The sequence below is a fragment of the Tinamus guttatus genome, unplaced genomic scaffold, assembly GCF_059628265.1.
Source record: "Tinamus guttatus ecotype Peru unplaced genomic scaffold, ASM5962826v1 Tinamus_guttatus_pri_ptg001327l, whole genome shotgun sequence".
Classification (NCBI taxonomy): domain Eukaryota; kingdom Metazoa; phylum Chordata; class Aves; order Tinamiformes; family Tinamidae; genus Tinamus; species Tinamus guttatus.
Window position 1 is genome coordinate 219,257 of NW_028289861.1, and position 14,294 is coordinate 233,550.

Consider the following 14,294-nt stretch of genomic DNA (forward strand, 5'->3'; position numbering starts at 1 on the left):
TGGGGCTTCATGTAAAAGCCAGGAGGCTGCAGGCCAGCCTGGAAGCAGCTAGAGCCAAGCAGGGCATGGGAAGACAGCTGTGCAGTGCTCAGGGAAATGGCTGGAGCAAAACAGCTGCAGGCAGCTGCAACAGGGCAGCATGTGTGGATTGCTGCAGTGCTTGAGAAGGCAGCTGGGGCTGGGCTGTACCGGCACAGGCAGCTGGATGCCAAGAACAGCAGAGAGGTGTGGGAAGGAGCAAGGGCAAATCCAGTTCCATGGAGTCCCTGGTCAGGAAGGACAGGACAGAGCAGCTGGGGAGCAGGGAAAAAGCCTGGGGTAGGAACAAGAAGGAAACCAGGGAAATGCGAGAAAGCAGAGGAAAGGAAGAAATGAGAAGCAAAAGAAGCACTGGCCAAGGTAGACCCCACTGTGTGGGCATAACCAGACGTGCCCTCAGCACCAGCAGCAGTTTCCCAGCTCCTGTCTAGGACTCAAGCGTGGTGCCCAGTGGATCTGAGCTGCCAAAAGAGCCACCCATGCCCTGGATGCCAAATGTCTTGCAGGAGGTGATGGGGGAGGCCACAGAAGCTGAGGATGGGTCCAAGCAGAGCTGTGAAGTGACCAACTGGGGGCTGTGGGGAACACGCTGTCACCAAAAGGCTGCACTTTCCTTCTCTGGGTTCCTGTCGGTGAGGGTGGGCTGTGGAGCAGGAGGGCAGACCCGGCAGGGACACCATGCACACAGGGGTGGCTGTGCGAGCAGAAACATGCACGCACGGGGTCAATTCCGAATTTCAGAGCCGGTACCGGCTGGCTGGTACCGTGCCCACGGGCTCCATCCAAGCGGGTGCGTGGGGACATCGGACTCCTTGGGCCAGGACGTGCCATGGGAAGGGCGCGGGGGGAAGCGCGGCTCCCGGACGGGTCTCTCTGCGAAGATGGTACCGTCGCGGCGGGCCGGGGGCTACGTGGTCCCGGCGAGCGGTGCCAGTGGCGACGCCGGTGGCGGTGCCCAAGGAGTTAAGGGCTGTCCCCGCCCCGTCTCCGCCCCGCCGGTGCGTGCGCTCGGGGCGGTGGAGCGCAGCGCCGGGCCGTAGCGGGGGTCTGCGCGCCCGGCCGCACCGAGCGGGGCCGAACCGAACCGGGCCGGGCCGGGCCGGGCCGCAGGGGCGATGTGAATGGCGCTCGGGGTGCTCGGCGGCGCCGACATGGAGCAGGAGAAGGTGCTGCGGCGGCGCCCCGACGAGGCGGACGGGGAGGCGGCGGCGCCCTGGCCGAGCTGCGGGCGGCTGCGGCCCTCCTCGTACCGCGCGCTGCGCAGCGCCGTCTCCACCCTGGCGCGCATCGACGACTTCTACTGCGAGAAGATCGGCGCCGGCTTCTTCTCCGAGGTGTTTAAGGTGGGCGCGGGGGGCTCGGCCCTGCAACCTCGGGGGGCTTTTGTCCCTCTGCAAGCCCGGCGGGACAGGGATGGGCGCAGACCCGCTCGCGGGACCACGCAGCAGGAGGAGTGAGGGTTTGGGCAGCCCTAGGGGACCCGGAACCCATGGTGAGCCCCTTCTTCCCTCCCTTGTCCAGGGCATGGCCTTGGCGGCACCCAAAAGGCAGGTCTGTCCCCCATGCTACTGGCCACCCTTGGGTGGGAGGGGAGCTTCATTGGTGGGTGGTGGGCTGCCCTTGCCAGAGATTTAGATCCCAGGCATGAAAGCAAGGTGGTGCCTGGACAGGGGTCCAAGGCTGAAGCTGCTGGGCAGGAGGTCAAGGTTGGGGGACCAGGGCGCTCCAGGATGCTCTGTCCATGCTGGTGTTGTTTTTCCATGCCTCTGTGCAGGGGGAGGGGAGCGCCCACTCTGTTTACACCCCGGAAGGCAGCGCGCTGGGACGCACTGTAGCCGGGGACACAGCACTGGGGACCCAGGCATCCAGGAGCAGCAGGCGGGTTTGTCCAGGGAACCTCCATCTAGAGCCTGCAACCTGGATCCTGCTAGGCCTGGCGCAGGGCTGGGCAGTGACTGTGAAAAGAGATGCAGGCAGCGTTTGCTGTGAGTGCAAGGTGATTTCTGGCAGTGCCAGCCCTGGGGCTGGGCCTGCTCCAGCCTGTGTCGAGCAGGGATGAGCAGGGCACCCTGTTGGAGCCAGCTGAAGGTGACCGGGCCTGGGAGAGCAGCTCAATGCTGTAGGTCAGCGCAGGGGCTAAGCCCTGTTGGGCTGCCTGCAGCCTGCCCACCTCAGCGGTGGCCCTAGAGCTGCCTTTGTCCCTTGCAGGAGCTCTCTGTGGCCCGGGTGGGTGCGCAAGCCGCTGGCGTAGGGACATTTGGGGCCTGCACCCAGATTTGAGGTGCAAGGGTGCTGGCGTGGAGTCCCCGGTGCGAGGTGGTTGTGTTGCAGAGGTGCAGGGTGATGGTGCCTCGTCAGCCCCCGTGCGGCTGGTGGGGGCAAGGGGAGCTGTGGGGAGCTGTGTGGCATTCACAGGGTTCCACTGCCACCGTTGCCTTTTCCTTTAAAGAGGAGGTGTGTGCACGTGTTGCTGTTGTCTGTAGAGTCACTCAAGGTGCTACCTTTAAGCCGTTCTTGTTGGGGCTTCACTGTCCCTCAGAGAGCATCCTTGGGCTGGATGGGCTCTGAGATGCTGGCAGTGCTGCGCTGTCCCCCTGAGCAGGCCCGGGCTCCCATCTCGCTTCCACACGCTGGCCGGATAGCTGTGTCCTGGCATGACTGTCCCGGCATGCTTGGACCTGGGGTCCCTTCCAGCACAGCCTGGCGAGCTGGGAAATCCCGAGACCTGGCTCCTTGCAGGCACAGGAGACCAGCGAGGGGCTGTGGCAAATGTGCAGAGAGGTCCGGACTGTGACAGATGTGCAGAGAGCTCCCATTTCCTTGTGATCCGGCCTGTTCCTGCGGCCTGTGGCCTTTCCGTTGGCTGGATTCCTGCTATTGATCTCTGTCTGGAATCGTGTGGCTGGAGTGGCAGCAGCTAGGAGGCATTTAATAACGTTGGGCGTGGATATAGCTCTTCAATAATGGATGCTGCCTTGTCTCTGCCAGACCACGCTCTCTCCGAGCCTCTCCATCTCTGCTTCTCCAGGTCATGCAGGAGCCCACAAGATGATCTGTCTCCCCACAAGTTGCTCTCATCCTTGCAGGACCATCTGCTCGTAGGATATGGGGGAGCTGCGGAGGTTGGGGTAGAAGCCAGTTCAGGCAGCAGGAGCCAAAGTGCATGTGTGCAGGGAGGGAGGCAGTGACAGGAGGGGGCCAGATGGGGCTCGTATGGCATGCAACGAGTTGAGTCCAAGATCTCAGCAGGATCATGAGGCAGCCCTGAGATGTGCACCATGTGACACAGGCCCTGAGGAGGATGGGGCTATAGCAAGGAAGGCAGAGCTTTGCAGGGCAGGACAGGACAGGACAGGACCGGACCCCTGTGCTTCTGCATATTCCTCACTTCCATAGTGTTTTCCAGATTTGTGGGTACTTGCAGCTCCCTCCTCCATGTGGCTGCTGCATCCTGCCTCATTCCAGCCAGTACCCCCTGATCCCACGAAAAGCCTGGGCACAGCGCCAGCCCCGTCTTCCACGTGGGGCTCTCCAGCCAGGCTGGGGCTGCCTCTTGCACAGCTGCATGCGAGTGGCTGTGGGAGGCCAGGAAGGGGCCTGGGCATCTGTGGCCCTTTTGAGATAGCGCATGCCAGCTTTGAATAGGAGCTGAGCAGGGACCTGGGCCAGGCAGGCGAATGGGGAACTGCCGTGGGGATTTGACCAGGTTCCTGATCAAAAGGACCCATTAGCTCACCAAGTCTGAGCACTGAATACCCCAAACTCACCCGCGGGTTGAGCTTTAGCTTGTTCCAGCTAAGCGCAACTCTCAGGCTGTTTGGAGCTGCTGCCGATGGAGCTGCCCTCTTCCCAGAGGCTGGACCCTGACTAGTGCCCTGCTCGGTGGCAGAGCTGGGCCTGCTTCTCCCTGGAGTAGCCGTTTTCCCTCGCCTTTCTCTGCACCATCCAAGAGGTACCAGGCCCACCAGTTTTCTCAGGCATGCAGACATTGCAGCGAGGTGCCTCTCTGTCTCCTCTATAGACTGAGCAGATTGAGCCTGGTGGGTTTCTGCCAGACATTTTCTCTAGCCTTTAAACCATTCTTGCATCCCTTTCCCAAATCCATCTCCAACATTTCCGTGTCCAGCCTGAAACAGGCACTGGGGATATGTCATGTGCTGGCTTGGCTCTCCAGGGGCTGTATCCAGAAGTCTTGCTCCAGCTCTGTTTTCCCCTTATGCCTCGACGTTGCACAGCAGACCTCCTGTCCTCCAGAGACGTGGCTTCCCAGAGCTTAGCCCTGTGGCGTGAGTGAGTTAGTTGATATCCGACATCCAGCATGCTGTCGACCATTTGGCTGCAGTCAAAGCCTGCCTGCATGGACAGACTCCAAGCCATCACCACGGCCCTGCCGTCACCTGCCCTGTCTCCACTGGCTCCTCCACCAACCTTTGAGTTTTCCTATTTACTCCCAAATTGCCAATGCAACTAATGACACAACCTGATGGCTCTTATCTGGTGCCCTTCATCCATGGACCTTGCCTTGTTTTGTGAAGGAGGGTGGAGTGGCATGACACAGACAGCGCAGCTGGGGACACTAAGGCAGGCAGGGAGGAAGTGGGTATGCCAGAGCCGCCGCAAAGCTGGAAGCAGCCCCAGCCTCACTGTGGCCACTCATTGAGCACTGGGAAGTGCTTTGTGCTGACTAGCTGACACTTTTCACCCACGGGACATTTTCCTGGCTCGTCACGGGGCACCCAGACCTCGTGGCACACGCGAGCTCCCTGTGTCCCGGCCATGGGGCTAGTGGCACGCGTGCCGCTGCCCCCAAGCATGTTGGAGGTGGAAGCCGCTATGCTGGAGTGCTCCATGAGGTGAGCGTTTCGTGCCCTGCCCGCTTGCTAGCAGCCCTTGCATGGCACAGCCTTGGCTCCTGGCTCCTTTGGCTTCCCAAGAGGAGGTGTTTCTTGAACAACTCTGCCTTTCTGCATTGCCAGCAGGTTTTCCAGTCCCACCCAGTAAAAGACCAGTTGGGCGCCTGGCATTGCCCTGACCTCCAGTCCTGCCGCCCCAGCAGCAGCGGGGTTGGTGCCGGCCTTGCTAGCGCCCTTCCAGATGCCCTGCGCTCCAGCATTTCTGTGGATGTTGCCACCACATCCTTCCCCCGGGAAGGCTTGGCCTTCCCAGATATGAAGGATGGTGCTGGATGGGTGGCCTGACTGGGAGCAGCCTTGGGGACAGGCTGCTGGGGCTCCCTGGAGCAGGACCTGGGGGCCAACTCTGCCGTGGGAACCTGATGGGAGTTTTGTCCTGGGGAGCCTGGCATCTAGACGGGCGTGTGGGCCATGGGCAGGGACCGGCCGTCTGCTCACGGTAATTAGCATGCTCTTTAAATAAGACTCTAATTTCCGCTGTTAGAGGAGCGCAGATCCCCTGTGCCCAGGCTGGGGCTGCAGCCAGCCCTGTCCCATCCTCCAGCGCTGCGGGAGGCTGGCGGCAGAGGGGACGGGGAACGCCATGGGGCGCCCCACGGCATGGCAGCCCCTCGTTGCAAAGAGGGTTGCCGGGCAGGAGAGGGCTTGCCTGGCATTCACACGGGGGCAGGCGGCTGCCCTGGCACTGCCTGCCTGAGCTCAGCTCTGGGGAATGCGCTGGGATGCCTGGGCGCCGCGCCAGAGCGCCAAGAGGAGAGGGGGACGCGCACAGCCTCGGGAACCGATGCTGCCCGCTCCCTGCCCCATCTGGGCTTAGCGGGGAGGAGAAGGAAACCCTCAGGGACGGCTGGGATGCAGGCTGGAGTCAGGCCTACTCCCTGCTCTGCTGTGGTTTGGGAATGCCCCAGCATCGGGAAGGTGCCCGACTGCAGGATGGGGCTCCTACCCAGCCATGTAAACAGTTAGGCATGTGTGCGAGCAGGGAGAGCGTAACCCTGTTGCACCTTGTGAAGAAACGGACTCAGTCTGGGATGCAGAGTGAGACAACTTTATTCTCAAACCAACTTCTTTTATACTCTCTTAACACAAGTGTTGCAAAGCTTGCAACCAATCAGCATCTTGATCACACGCCAGCCATGAGGTTGTAGTTATCTTCTTTTCCTTGCTTTGTTCCTTATCTCTTGATAAGACATTCTGCATTGCCGTCCTTGAGGTCAATTATCTACTACCAAGGCATCCGGTAATATTGTCCTTGAAGCGGGCCTCCATATAACCCCTTCCCTGCCAGCCTCCCGGCCACAGGATCCTGTTGCGGCCGCTCTTGGAGGGATGCATCAAGATGGTCTGTGAGGCAAGGAGGGCTGGCACTCACCTTTGCTCACAGCACTCGTCTCCCTCCAGCTCCTAGTGATGCCCTGGCGGGGGGTCTGCGCATCTCCCCAGGTGCTAAGGCGGCATTGCTGGGGGACCCCGAGCCTCCCACTCGGCTCTGCCTGCAGAGGGGAGGGCTACAACCCTGCTTCTGGATTGACAGGGTCCCCGGATGCAATCCTGGGGGACTTCTATCAGGCCTTCTCCCCTGGCAGCTCTCCCATGCCATTCTCTTCCTCCGGGATTAAAGGCATTAGACGCTCTGTGGCTGCACTCAGCACCTTACCCAGACAATTGCAGTGGAAAGAGACTTATTAACAAGGAATCAGGCCACTGGCACAGCCCAGCCCCGTGGGGCTGAGGCGGCCTCCGCCAGGGGCTGCACCCCAATGCGGGGACATGGCCAGGCCCGGGGCGGCCGCATGGCAGATGCGGCACCGGGAGGCATTCCCGTGGCGGGCGCGTGGCACCTGCTCTGCCACCGAGCCAGGCGCCAGCGCCTGGCAGCACAACCGCCCCATCCGGTCATGCCAGCCCCGCTCGGCGTGGGAAGGCAGCATGGGATGGTGACGTGGGGTAGGGCACCCTCAGGGCCACCCTCCTGGGCTTTTTGGGGTGCCAGCAGTGAAGGGGACATGTCTTCCCCCTGCCCCTCATGTGGTACGTGGTGGTATGTGAGGACCCCGTCCATCCCCATCCCTGCCCCTGCGCATGGCTGGTGCATGGTAGGCTGCGGGGAGGTGACACAGGTGTAACCGGAGCGTGGTGCCCGCGGGCAGGAGCCTGCTGAATTATTCAGGAGCCTACAGCAGACTGGAGGAGCTAGTGGTGGCAGAGCAGGGTCAGGCTGGGCCGTTGCCCCTTACGTTGACCCTGCCCAGGGCTGGTTGGCCTTGGTGCACCAGGACATGATAAGGGACCTTTATAAAAGCCTAATTTTCCCTTTGGGTGTGTGGGGGAGGGGGCTGCTGGCCATCCCCCAGGCTTTGGGTGCTATGGAGCTGCTTGGGGACAGCCCTGCTGGTCCTGGGGTATCAGCCGTGGCAGTGGGGGGAAGAGAGGGGCCAGGGGCTGCAGCCCCCCGTGTTGAGTCCGGGTGGGCGATCCCTGGGGTGGGGGTATGTGGGGTGGGCCAGGGGCTGGCACCGGCACAGCAGCTTCAAACAGCATCGACTAGAAAGGACAAGAGCAGGGAGCTGACGGCAGCACCGAGGAATGCTGGCGGCTCTGTGTGCCACTCAGGATGTGCTGGGGGGCTGCCGGCACTGGCCTCACTGCTCCCCCGCCGGCAGCTGCTCCAAGGGGGCTCCCATCCCTTGCCGAGCACCCGCTCCGGACAAGACCCTCCCAGTGGCACTCGGCCCCCCAGCCCTGTGCTGGGAATCCCGTCCCTTGCTCCGTGTGCGCTGGGGGTTCCAGGAGCACGGGGTGGGTGTCTGTGCTTGGCTGTGTTCCCAGATGCTGTTCCTGGCGGTGAGCCAGAGCCCCAGCTCGCATGACAGCGTCAGGCTGGGGCAAGCTAAATATACAGCCCTGTCCAAGCGCAACGCCCCACTGCGCTGCTGCTGGGGTCTCGTGTCGGGGTGACCGGCCATTGCTGGGCCCAGTCAGGCCCAATGTGCTGGGTCTGGCCAGGATCATGGTGTTGACCTGGAAAAGCCAGGCCATTTTCCCTTCTCCTGTGTGTCCCAATCCTGCACCCAGCCTGTCCTCACCATGGGGTTGGCATCACAGCTTGCAGGAGCTGCCCTTGCCTCTCTGGTGGGGCAGTGTAGCCTGGTGGGGACAAGTGAGGTGGCCCTGGAGGGTGGCGTTGTATGCTATCATCACTGGAGTCCTTGGGGGTGCTGCTGTTCTTCTAGGTGCCCCCGTTCCTGGGAGGTCCCATGCTCTGGGCAAGCAAGTGCTGGGCTCCATGGCTAGAAGTGGGCCCGAGGCCTTTGGGGTGGGCACTAGGTGCTCATGCCCCGGCTGTGGGGCTGGCAGAGGGGTGGCACATGGGGGCTGTGGAGATCTCTGGGGCTCAGCTCCCCGCTCCGCGCCCCCCCCAGGTGCGGCACCACCAGTCAGGGCAGATCATGGTGCTGAAGATGAACAAGCTGACAAGCAACCGGGGCAACATGCTGCGAGAGGTGCAGCTAATGAACCGTCTTTCACACCCCAACATCCTCAGGTAGGACCTATTCCTGGGTTCCCGGCACCCATGCCCCCAAGGCCTCACTGCTGTCCCTTTTCCTGGGACATGGTCAGGCCAGAGCACGGGCACAGTATGCCTCTTTCCTGAGACATGTCCTCAGCTCTTGCCTAGAGGAGTCAGAACTGTCACTGGGGCTGGGCTGTGCCATGGGTTGATCGCTGCAGTGCCCACCCTTAGGACCCTCTCTTTCTCCCAGGTTCATGGGGGTCTGTGTGCACCAGGGACAGCTGCACGCGCTGACGGAGGTGAGAGCAGGATGACGACCGTGAGTCCAGGGCTTTCCTGCGGGCAGGGCTGGACTGGCCTGGGAAGGGGCTGGGAATCGTGGGAGGATGCTGTGTGCAGGGGTGGGAAAGCAGCTGAGGAGAGATGCGGGGATCCAGCTTCATTAGTGGGGGGATGCAACAACATGATGGCCTGGCTCTTCTCATCAGTACATCAATGGTGGGAACCTGGAACAGCTGCTGGACAGCCCCATGCCCCTCTCCTGGTCTGTGCGTGTCAAGCTGGCTCTCGATATCGCCCAGGGCTTGCGCTACCTGCACTCCAAGGGCATCTTCCACCGTGACCTCACCTCCAAGGTATGGAGGAGCATCCTGCCACCCTTGCTTTCCTGCTCCTGTCTCAATGCTCACCCGTCCGGGCACACCAGGGAACAAGGGGTTGTGCTCTCCAGGCCATCCCAGATGGCCGCCCTCCCCAAGGAGCAGTGTGGCCCTGGGGCACTAGTGTCCAGTGAGGCAGGGGTGACTGTGGGACAGTGTGACAGGGCTCCTCCTCTGCTCCCAGAACTGCCTGGTGCGCTGCGAGGCTAACGGCTACACAGCTGTGGTGGGTGACTTCGGCTTGGCGGAGAAGATTCCCACCTACAGGTACGTGGGGAGCATCCTCCTGTCCCACCTGTGTCCTCGGAGCAGGGGGCCTCCAGCCAGCTTGGAGCAGGAGTGCAGGCTCCTCGAAGAGGGGTGGGTCATTGGGATCCAGCTAGAAAGGGAGGGATGAGGAGAGGTGAGGATCATCCCCGGTGGCCGGGACACAGGAGCTGCATGGACATGTTTGGAGGCTAGCCTGGGAGGGGAAGGAGAAGGGAATGGCATGGGTGGTGCCCGTGGTAGGGAGACCATGGTTCGTGAGGTGGATGGGCTGCACAGGGGAGAAGGGTTAGCCCAGGAAGTGAAAAGGAGATGGGGATTTGGGCTGTCCCACATGGAGAGTGGGACATGGGACTGGGGCAGAGGGCTGTGGGTGGCCCATAACATCACTGCTGTGCCCTGCAGCGAGGGCAGCGAGAAGGAGCCACTGGCCATCGTGGGCTCCCCGTACTGGATGGCACCCGAGGTGCTGCGAGGGGAGAGCTACAACGAGAAGGTGATGCCCCGAGCCTGCCGCGTGTGGTGCTTTGTCCAAGCTTGTGCAGCATGCGATTTACTGGGCACATTTCTGGTGGGCCTAGGGGTGCCCATGGGCTGAGATCACTGGAGATGGGAAGGGACACGAGAAGCACAGAGGGAATTGGGCTCTCTGCTCTCTGTACCCACAGCTCAGGAGTTCTGGATAGCAGGGACTGCCCACGCTGATCCCTGGGGAGGAGCAGGGAGAGCTGTGGGGTTGTCAGGAGAGTGACCACATCTTCTCAGGGCTGCAGGACCCTCCCAGTGACTCTCTGCTCTCTGCAGGCTGATGTGTTCGCTTATGGCATTATCCTGTGCGAGACCATCGCTCGCATCCCTGCTGACCCCGATTACCTGCCCCGCACTGAGGTGACTCCCGGGATGGCATGGGAGGGCAGTGCATGTCAGCGCTGGGGCTGGGACTGGTTCAATTACTGTGTGCTGCATCTCAGCGCAAGAGTGATGTGTCCGCAATGTCCCCTAGACAGAGATGCTGCTACCTGAGGAGAAAAGCTGTCTGCCAATAGCCTGCCGTAAACACATCCCAAAGTAGTCTGTCATGGGTAGGGGGGTTCTTGCATTCAGGCAGAGAGCAGGAGGGATCTGTGTCCTGACATCCTCCCACTTGGGGTGATCCCAGGTGCCCCTAGGGTGCTGGCACCTCATGCCAGGGTGCTGCCAGGTCCCTGCTGCCCTTGGTGGCAGGGAGTCTGTGCAGCGTGGGGTGGGCCCGGTTGTGCTGCATCCCCTCGTCCATGGCAGAGTAGTGCCCCCACTGGACTCAGTCTCATGATTCCTCATTTCCCTGGCACAGGACTTTGGCCTGGACGTCACCACTTTCCGCAACATGGTGGGAATCGACTGCCCAGCGTCCTTCCTCCAGCTTGCCTTTCACTGCTGCAGTGTGAGCCTCTGCCGCGGGCCACCCCAGGAAGCTCCATGCTCCTGGCGCGGGATCCCTGCTGCCAGCACCCCGTGCAGCCTGGCAACCCTGCCTAGGCTGTGTCGATGGGCAGCGCTGCCAGTGCCATGCTGGGGCTGTGGAGAGAGCCTGGGAGCTGCCCTTGCGGTGCGCAGCTGGCCGTGCACGTGCCCTGGGGCGGAGGGACGGGGGGGGAGATGCTGAGGAGCAGAGCGGGGACCTGACCGGGACCCCTCCTGCCCACAGATGGAACCCACATCCCGCCCCTCGTTCCTGGAGATTACGCAGTGCCTGGAGGGCATCCTGCAACACCAGCTGGCTGCCGAGGGTGCCAGGCCCACCCTCTTCATCCACACGGAGAGCTTGCCCACTCCGGGGATGCCAGCCGCGCTGAATGGTACGTAGGTGCCCCTGCTTTCGATGCCCTGGTGCACAGCCCTGGCTACTGGAGCTCTGTGAGATTCCCCAGGGAGAGGCCGTGGATGGGTGCAAAGAGCAAGGACTGTCATGTCCTCCCTCGGCCTCCAAACTCGCTGGCTGTGCCGTGGGGAAGGAGATGAGGGTTGTGAAGGATGGACCCCAATTTCTCACCCTGCTGAGGCAGCAGTGGGCAGAGTCCAGGCCATGGGGGCCGGTGAAGTGTGCTGCTGCTCAGGAGCAGGGTGGCTGATCAGGGTGGGTGCCCCTAGCTCACAAGGGTGGCCCAAATCCCTACCATGCACTGGGAGCTGCTAACGAGGAGCCAACACTGCTAGTGCCTGGGGGCATCGGCGATCCTCTGCTGTGCCTCTGCCCAGGGGTAGCCGGGAGGACGCCCGTCCGCGCTGAGCAGTCTCCCCTGCGTGAGCTGGGCACACAGCATCTGCAGCCAGACCAGCGCCTGTCCCGCAGCCAGTCCGACATGTTCCCCCCCAAATCACCCACCCTGCTGAGGCCACCCGAGCTCTACGGCGGGGCCAGGACCAAGGAGACGCCGCCACACATCAACCCCTTCTCCCAGCGCGAGGACCTGAAGGGTGGCAAGATCAAGCTCTTCGACACGCCGAGCAAGTCCGTCATCTCGCTCACCTTTGAGCTGCCGCCCCCCGCTGCGCTGCAGCTCAGCCCATCCGTGACACTCGAGCCCGCTGTCGAGGTGCAGTGTGACTTCTCTGTGCCCACCGCCGCCCCATGCAAGTGCCACTCGCTGCCCGCCTCCCCAGAGCTGCCGCACTGTGGCAGCTTGGTGCTGGGCATAGGGCCCCCGCGCGCAGACCCCAAGCCCAGGCCGTGCAGCCCCTGCCCAGCGCCGGCCCGGGGCGGCGCGATGGAGGTGGCGGCACCGGCAGCGTTGGGACGAGCTTCCCCTACAGCAAAGGAGCACATGGACTGTGGCCCCAACAGCCCCAAGCCACCCCCACTGTCCAACAGCAACTTCATCAGCATGGCAACCTTGGGTGCCCGGCCCTGGCTGCCAGAGCCGCGGCCATTCAATGGCCTGCTCTTCAACAACAACCACATGATGGTGAGAAAGCCAATGGCCTGGAGCACCGGTCTGGAGCGTGGCTTCTCCGAGCTCAGCATCCTCTGTGTGGCGGCCCCGGAGCAGACGGAGCACGCGGCCATGCTGCCCAGGCACAGCCCCGGAGCCACGCTGGAGCAGGACGAGGTGCTGGCCTGCCCAGGCTGCTGCCTGGGGCCCTTCAGCTTCGCTTCCGTCTGCCACCGGCCCGCCCCGAGCTACCAGAACCTCAAGTGCGAGGCCAAGAGCCTCTTGTGCCACCAGAAAGGGCAGGCACCGGCACTGGCAGAGCCCAGCCTCAAGCTGCCAGAGGCGCAGTCCTAGTGCTGGGGACACGCGGGGCATGGGATGTGCCCGGCTGCCCCTCAGACCCCGCCTCGACCTCAGCAACCTGGGGCTCCTCATGATCCATTGGGGCTCACTCACCCCCATAGTGGCCGTGGCCCCTGGGTGTCACCGCCACCTGGCGGGTGCCGCGTCCCATTGGAGTTGGTCCTTTGGGGTTTGCAGGGGGTCACCGGGGGGACAGAGGGCTCCCCCCTGCCCTGTCTGTGACCGACCCCTGCTGGAGGTTCCCCATTGGGGTCTCGGGGCTGCCCCAGTGTGGGAATCATCGAAGGAGCAGGGGCTTAAGGTTTAGGACCAGAAGCCAGAAGCCATTTTATTGAGCATCAGACCAAACTTAGATATTCTCCGAGTATGTGAGCATACACTGTCCACGCGCTGTCCACGCGCTCCCTCCCCCTGCCTCCAGCCAATTCCTTGACTCTCCTGCTATCTGGGTCCAATCCTGCTAATGGACAACAGGTAACCAACCAGAGATTGGTGTGCCCGGCCTGTGTTTTGGGTTTCTCTATCTGCTAATCTGTTATTCCTAACTTTCACAGTTTCTCACTCCTAACTTTCACCATTCCCACAGCTTCCCACAGTTTCCCATGGTTTCTCAGTTTCCCACACCCCGGGGCACTGCTGGGCTGAAGTGCAATAACACGTTGTGTGGACAGACGTCTGCACCCCTCCGGATGGTAGGACTGGTGCCCCCAGCGCTGCAGTGCCCGCTCAAGCGCCAGCTGCAGAGCTGCATCCCCCTGGGCTCATCCCTCCACGGGCTCTTACAGGGGGTGTGCGGTGACCCTGCTCCATTGCCTCCAGCACTGCTCCCCCCAGAGCAGCGGGAGCCCCTGGGGGTCTGCGTGCCCAGCCAGGGGGCTACGTGGGGCCAGGATGGGTCTGGGGAGCAGAGCAGTCACTGTGTGCATGTATGTGTGTTGGGGGACCCATTGGGCTGGGGAGGGCGTCCCCGCTGCTGCTGCACAAGTGTGACGAGCGTGCCTGGTCTCAGGTACATGTGGTAGGGCACGGAGAGGCGTGATGGCCGTGGGGGCAGTGCATGGGGAGGGTTTGCACGGCTGGGCGTCCTCAGTGCCCAAATGGCCTCTGGGGTCCAGAGCAGGGTGGTGGCAGGGAGGCCTGGATGCCCGGGCGGGGGGACACTGCTGTGTCCCTCCATCACCTCCAAGCTGGGGCAGCCCCATGGCCAGCCGTGGAGCAACCCAGGGGAGCAGGAGCCGCCCAGCCCCTTTCCTCCCACACTCAAGCTCAGTCGGCTTTCCTCCTTCCCACACGATGCACTGGTGAATGCAAAACTCTTGTGTTTATTATTATTATTATTATTATTTGCTAGTAATATATACCCAGCTTATTTAAAGTGCTCAATAAAACTGAATGTCCTAGCATCCTGGGATGCTTCTTCTGTCTCTCTGATGCACTTGGAGCAGGGAAGGAAGCCCAGCACCTGCGGTTGGCATTAGCTTGGCCTCTCAATCCAGTTGTGTCCCTCGGGCACCACCCCTCAGATCTGGCTCACCCCCAGGCTTTAGGTGTCCCCAGAGCAGCCATCTTGACTGAAACCGTTTCAGTGAAATTCCCGTTTATTTTTTAGGATTGTTGCATTGATGCC

At 62.1% G+C, this 14,294-nt stretch overlaps 1 protein-coding gene across 2 annotated transcripts; it reads left to right on the forward strand.

Annotated features, from left to right (window-relative positions):
- Positions 1–1,160: 1,160 nt before the first annotated feature.
- LOC104573829 (testis associated actin remodelling kinase 1) lies at positions 1,161–12,676 on the forward strand. 2 transcript variants are annotated; one of them, XM_088539028.1, is made up of 10 exons: positions 1,161–1,382; positions 8,375–8,496; positions 8,717–8,765; positions 8,955–9,101; positions 9,310–9,392; positions 9,798–9,888; positions 10,197–10,280; positions 10,726–10,815; positions 11,080–11,230; positions 11,589–12,676. In XM_088539028.1, exons 1-10 carry the CDS (start codon positions 1,161–1,163, stop codon positions 12,656–12,658), a joined length of 2,109 nt encoding a protein of 702 aa, XP_088395154.1. In that variant the 3' UTR covers positions 12,659–12,676. The 2 variants fall into 2 exon arrangements, with proteins under 2 accessions (XP_088395154.1, XP_088395155.1); XM_088539029.1 differs by having other exon boundaries at positions 11,631–12,676.
- The last annotated feature ends 1,618 nt before the right edge of the window (positions 12,677–14,294 follow it).

What these genes read in the sequence shown, in the direction of transcription:
- LOC104573829 (XM_088539028.1), top strand. Translation starts at nt 1,161, where the DNA reads ATGGCGCTCGGGGTGCTCGGCGGCGCCGACATGGAGCAGGAGAAGGTG. An exon ending in ACCGTGACCTCACCTCCAAG is followed by an intron (nt 9,102 to 9,309) that starts GTATGGAGGAGC and finishes CTCTGCTCCCAG; the next exon opens with AACTGCCTGGTGCGCTGCGA. An exon ending in GATGCCAGCCGCGCTGAATG is followed by an intron (nt 11,231 to 11,588) that starts GTACGTAGGTGC and finishes CAACACTGCTAG; the next exon opens with TGCCTGGGGGCATCGGCGAT.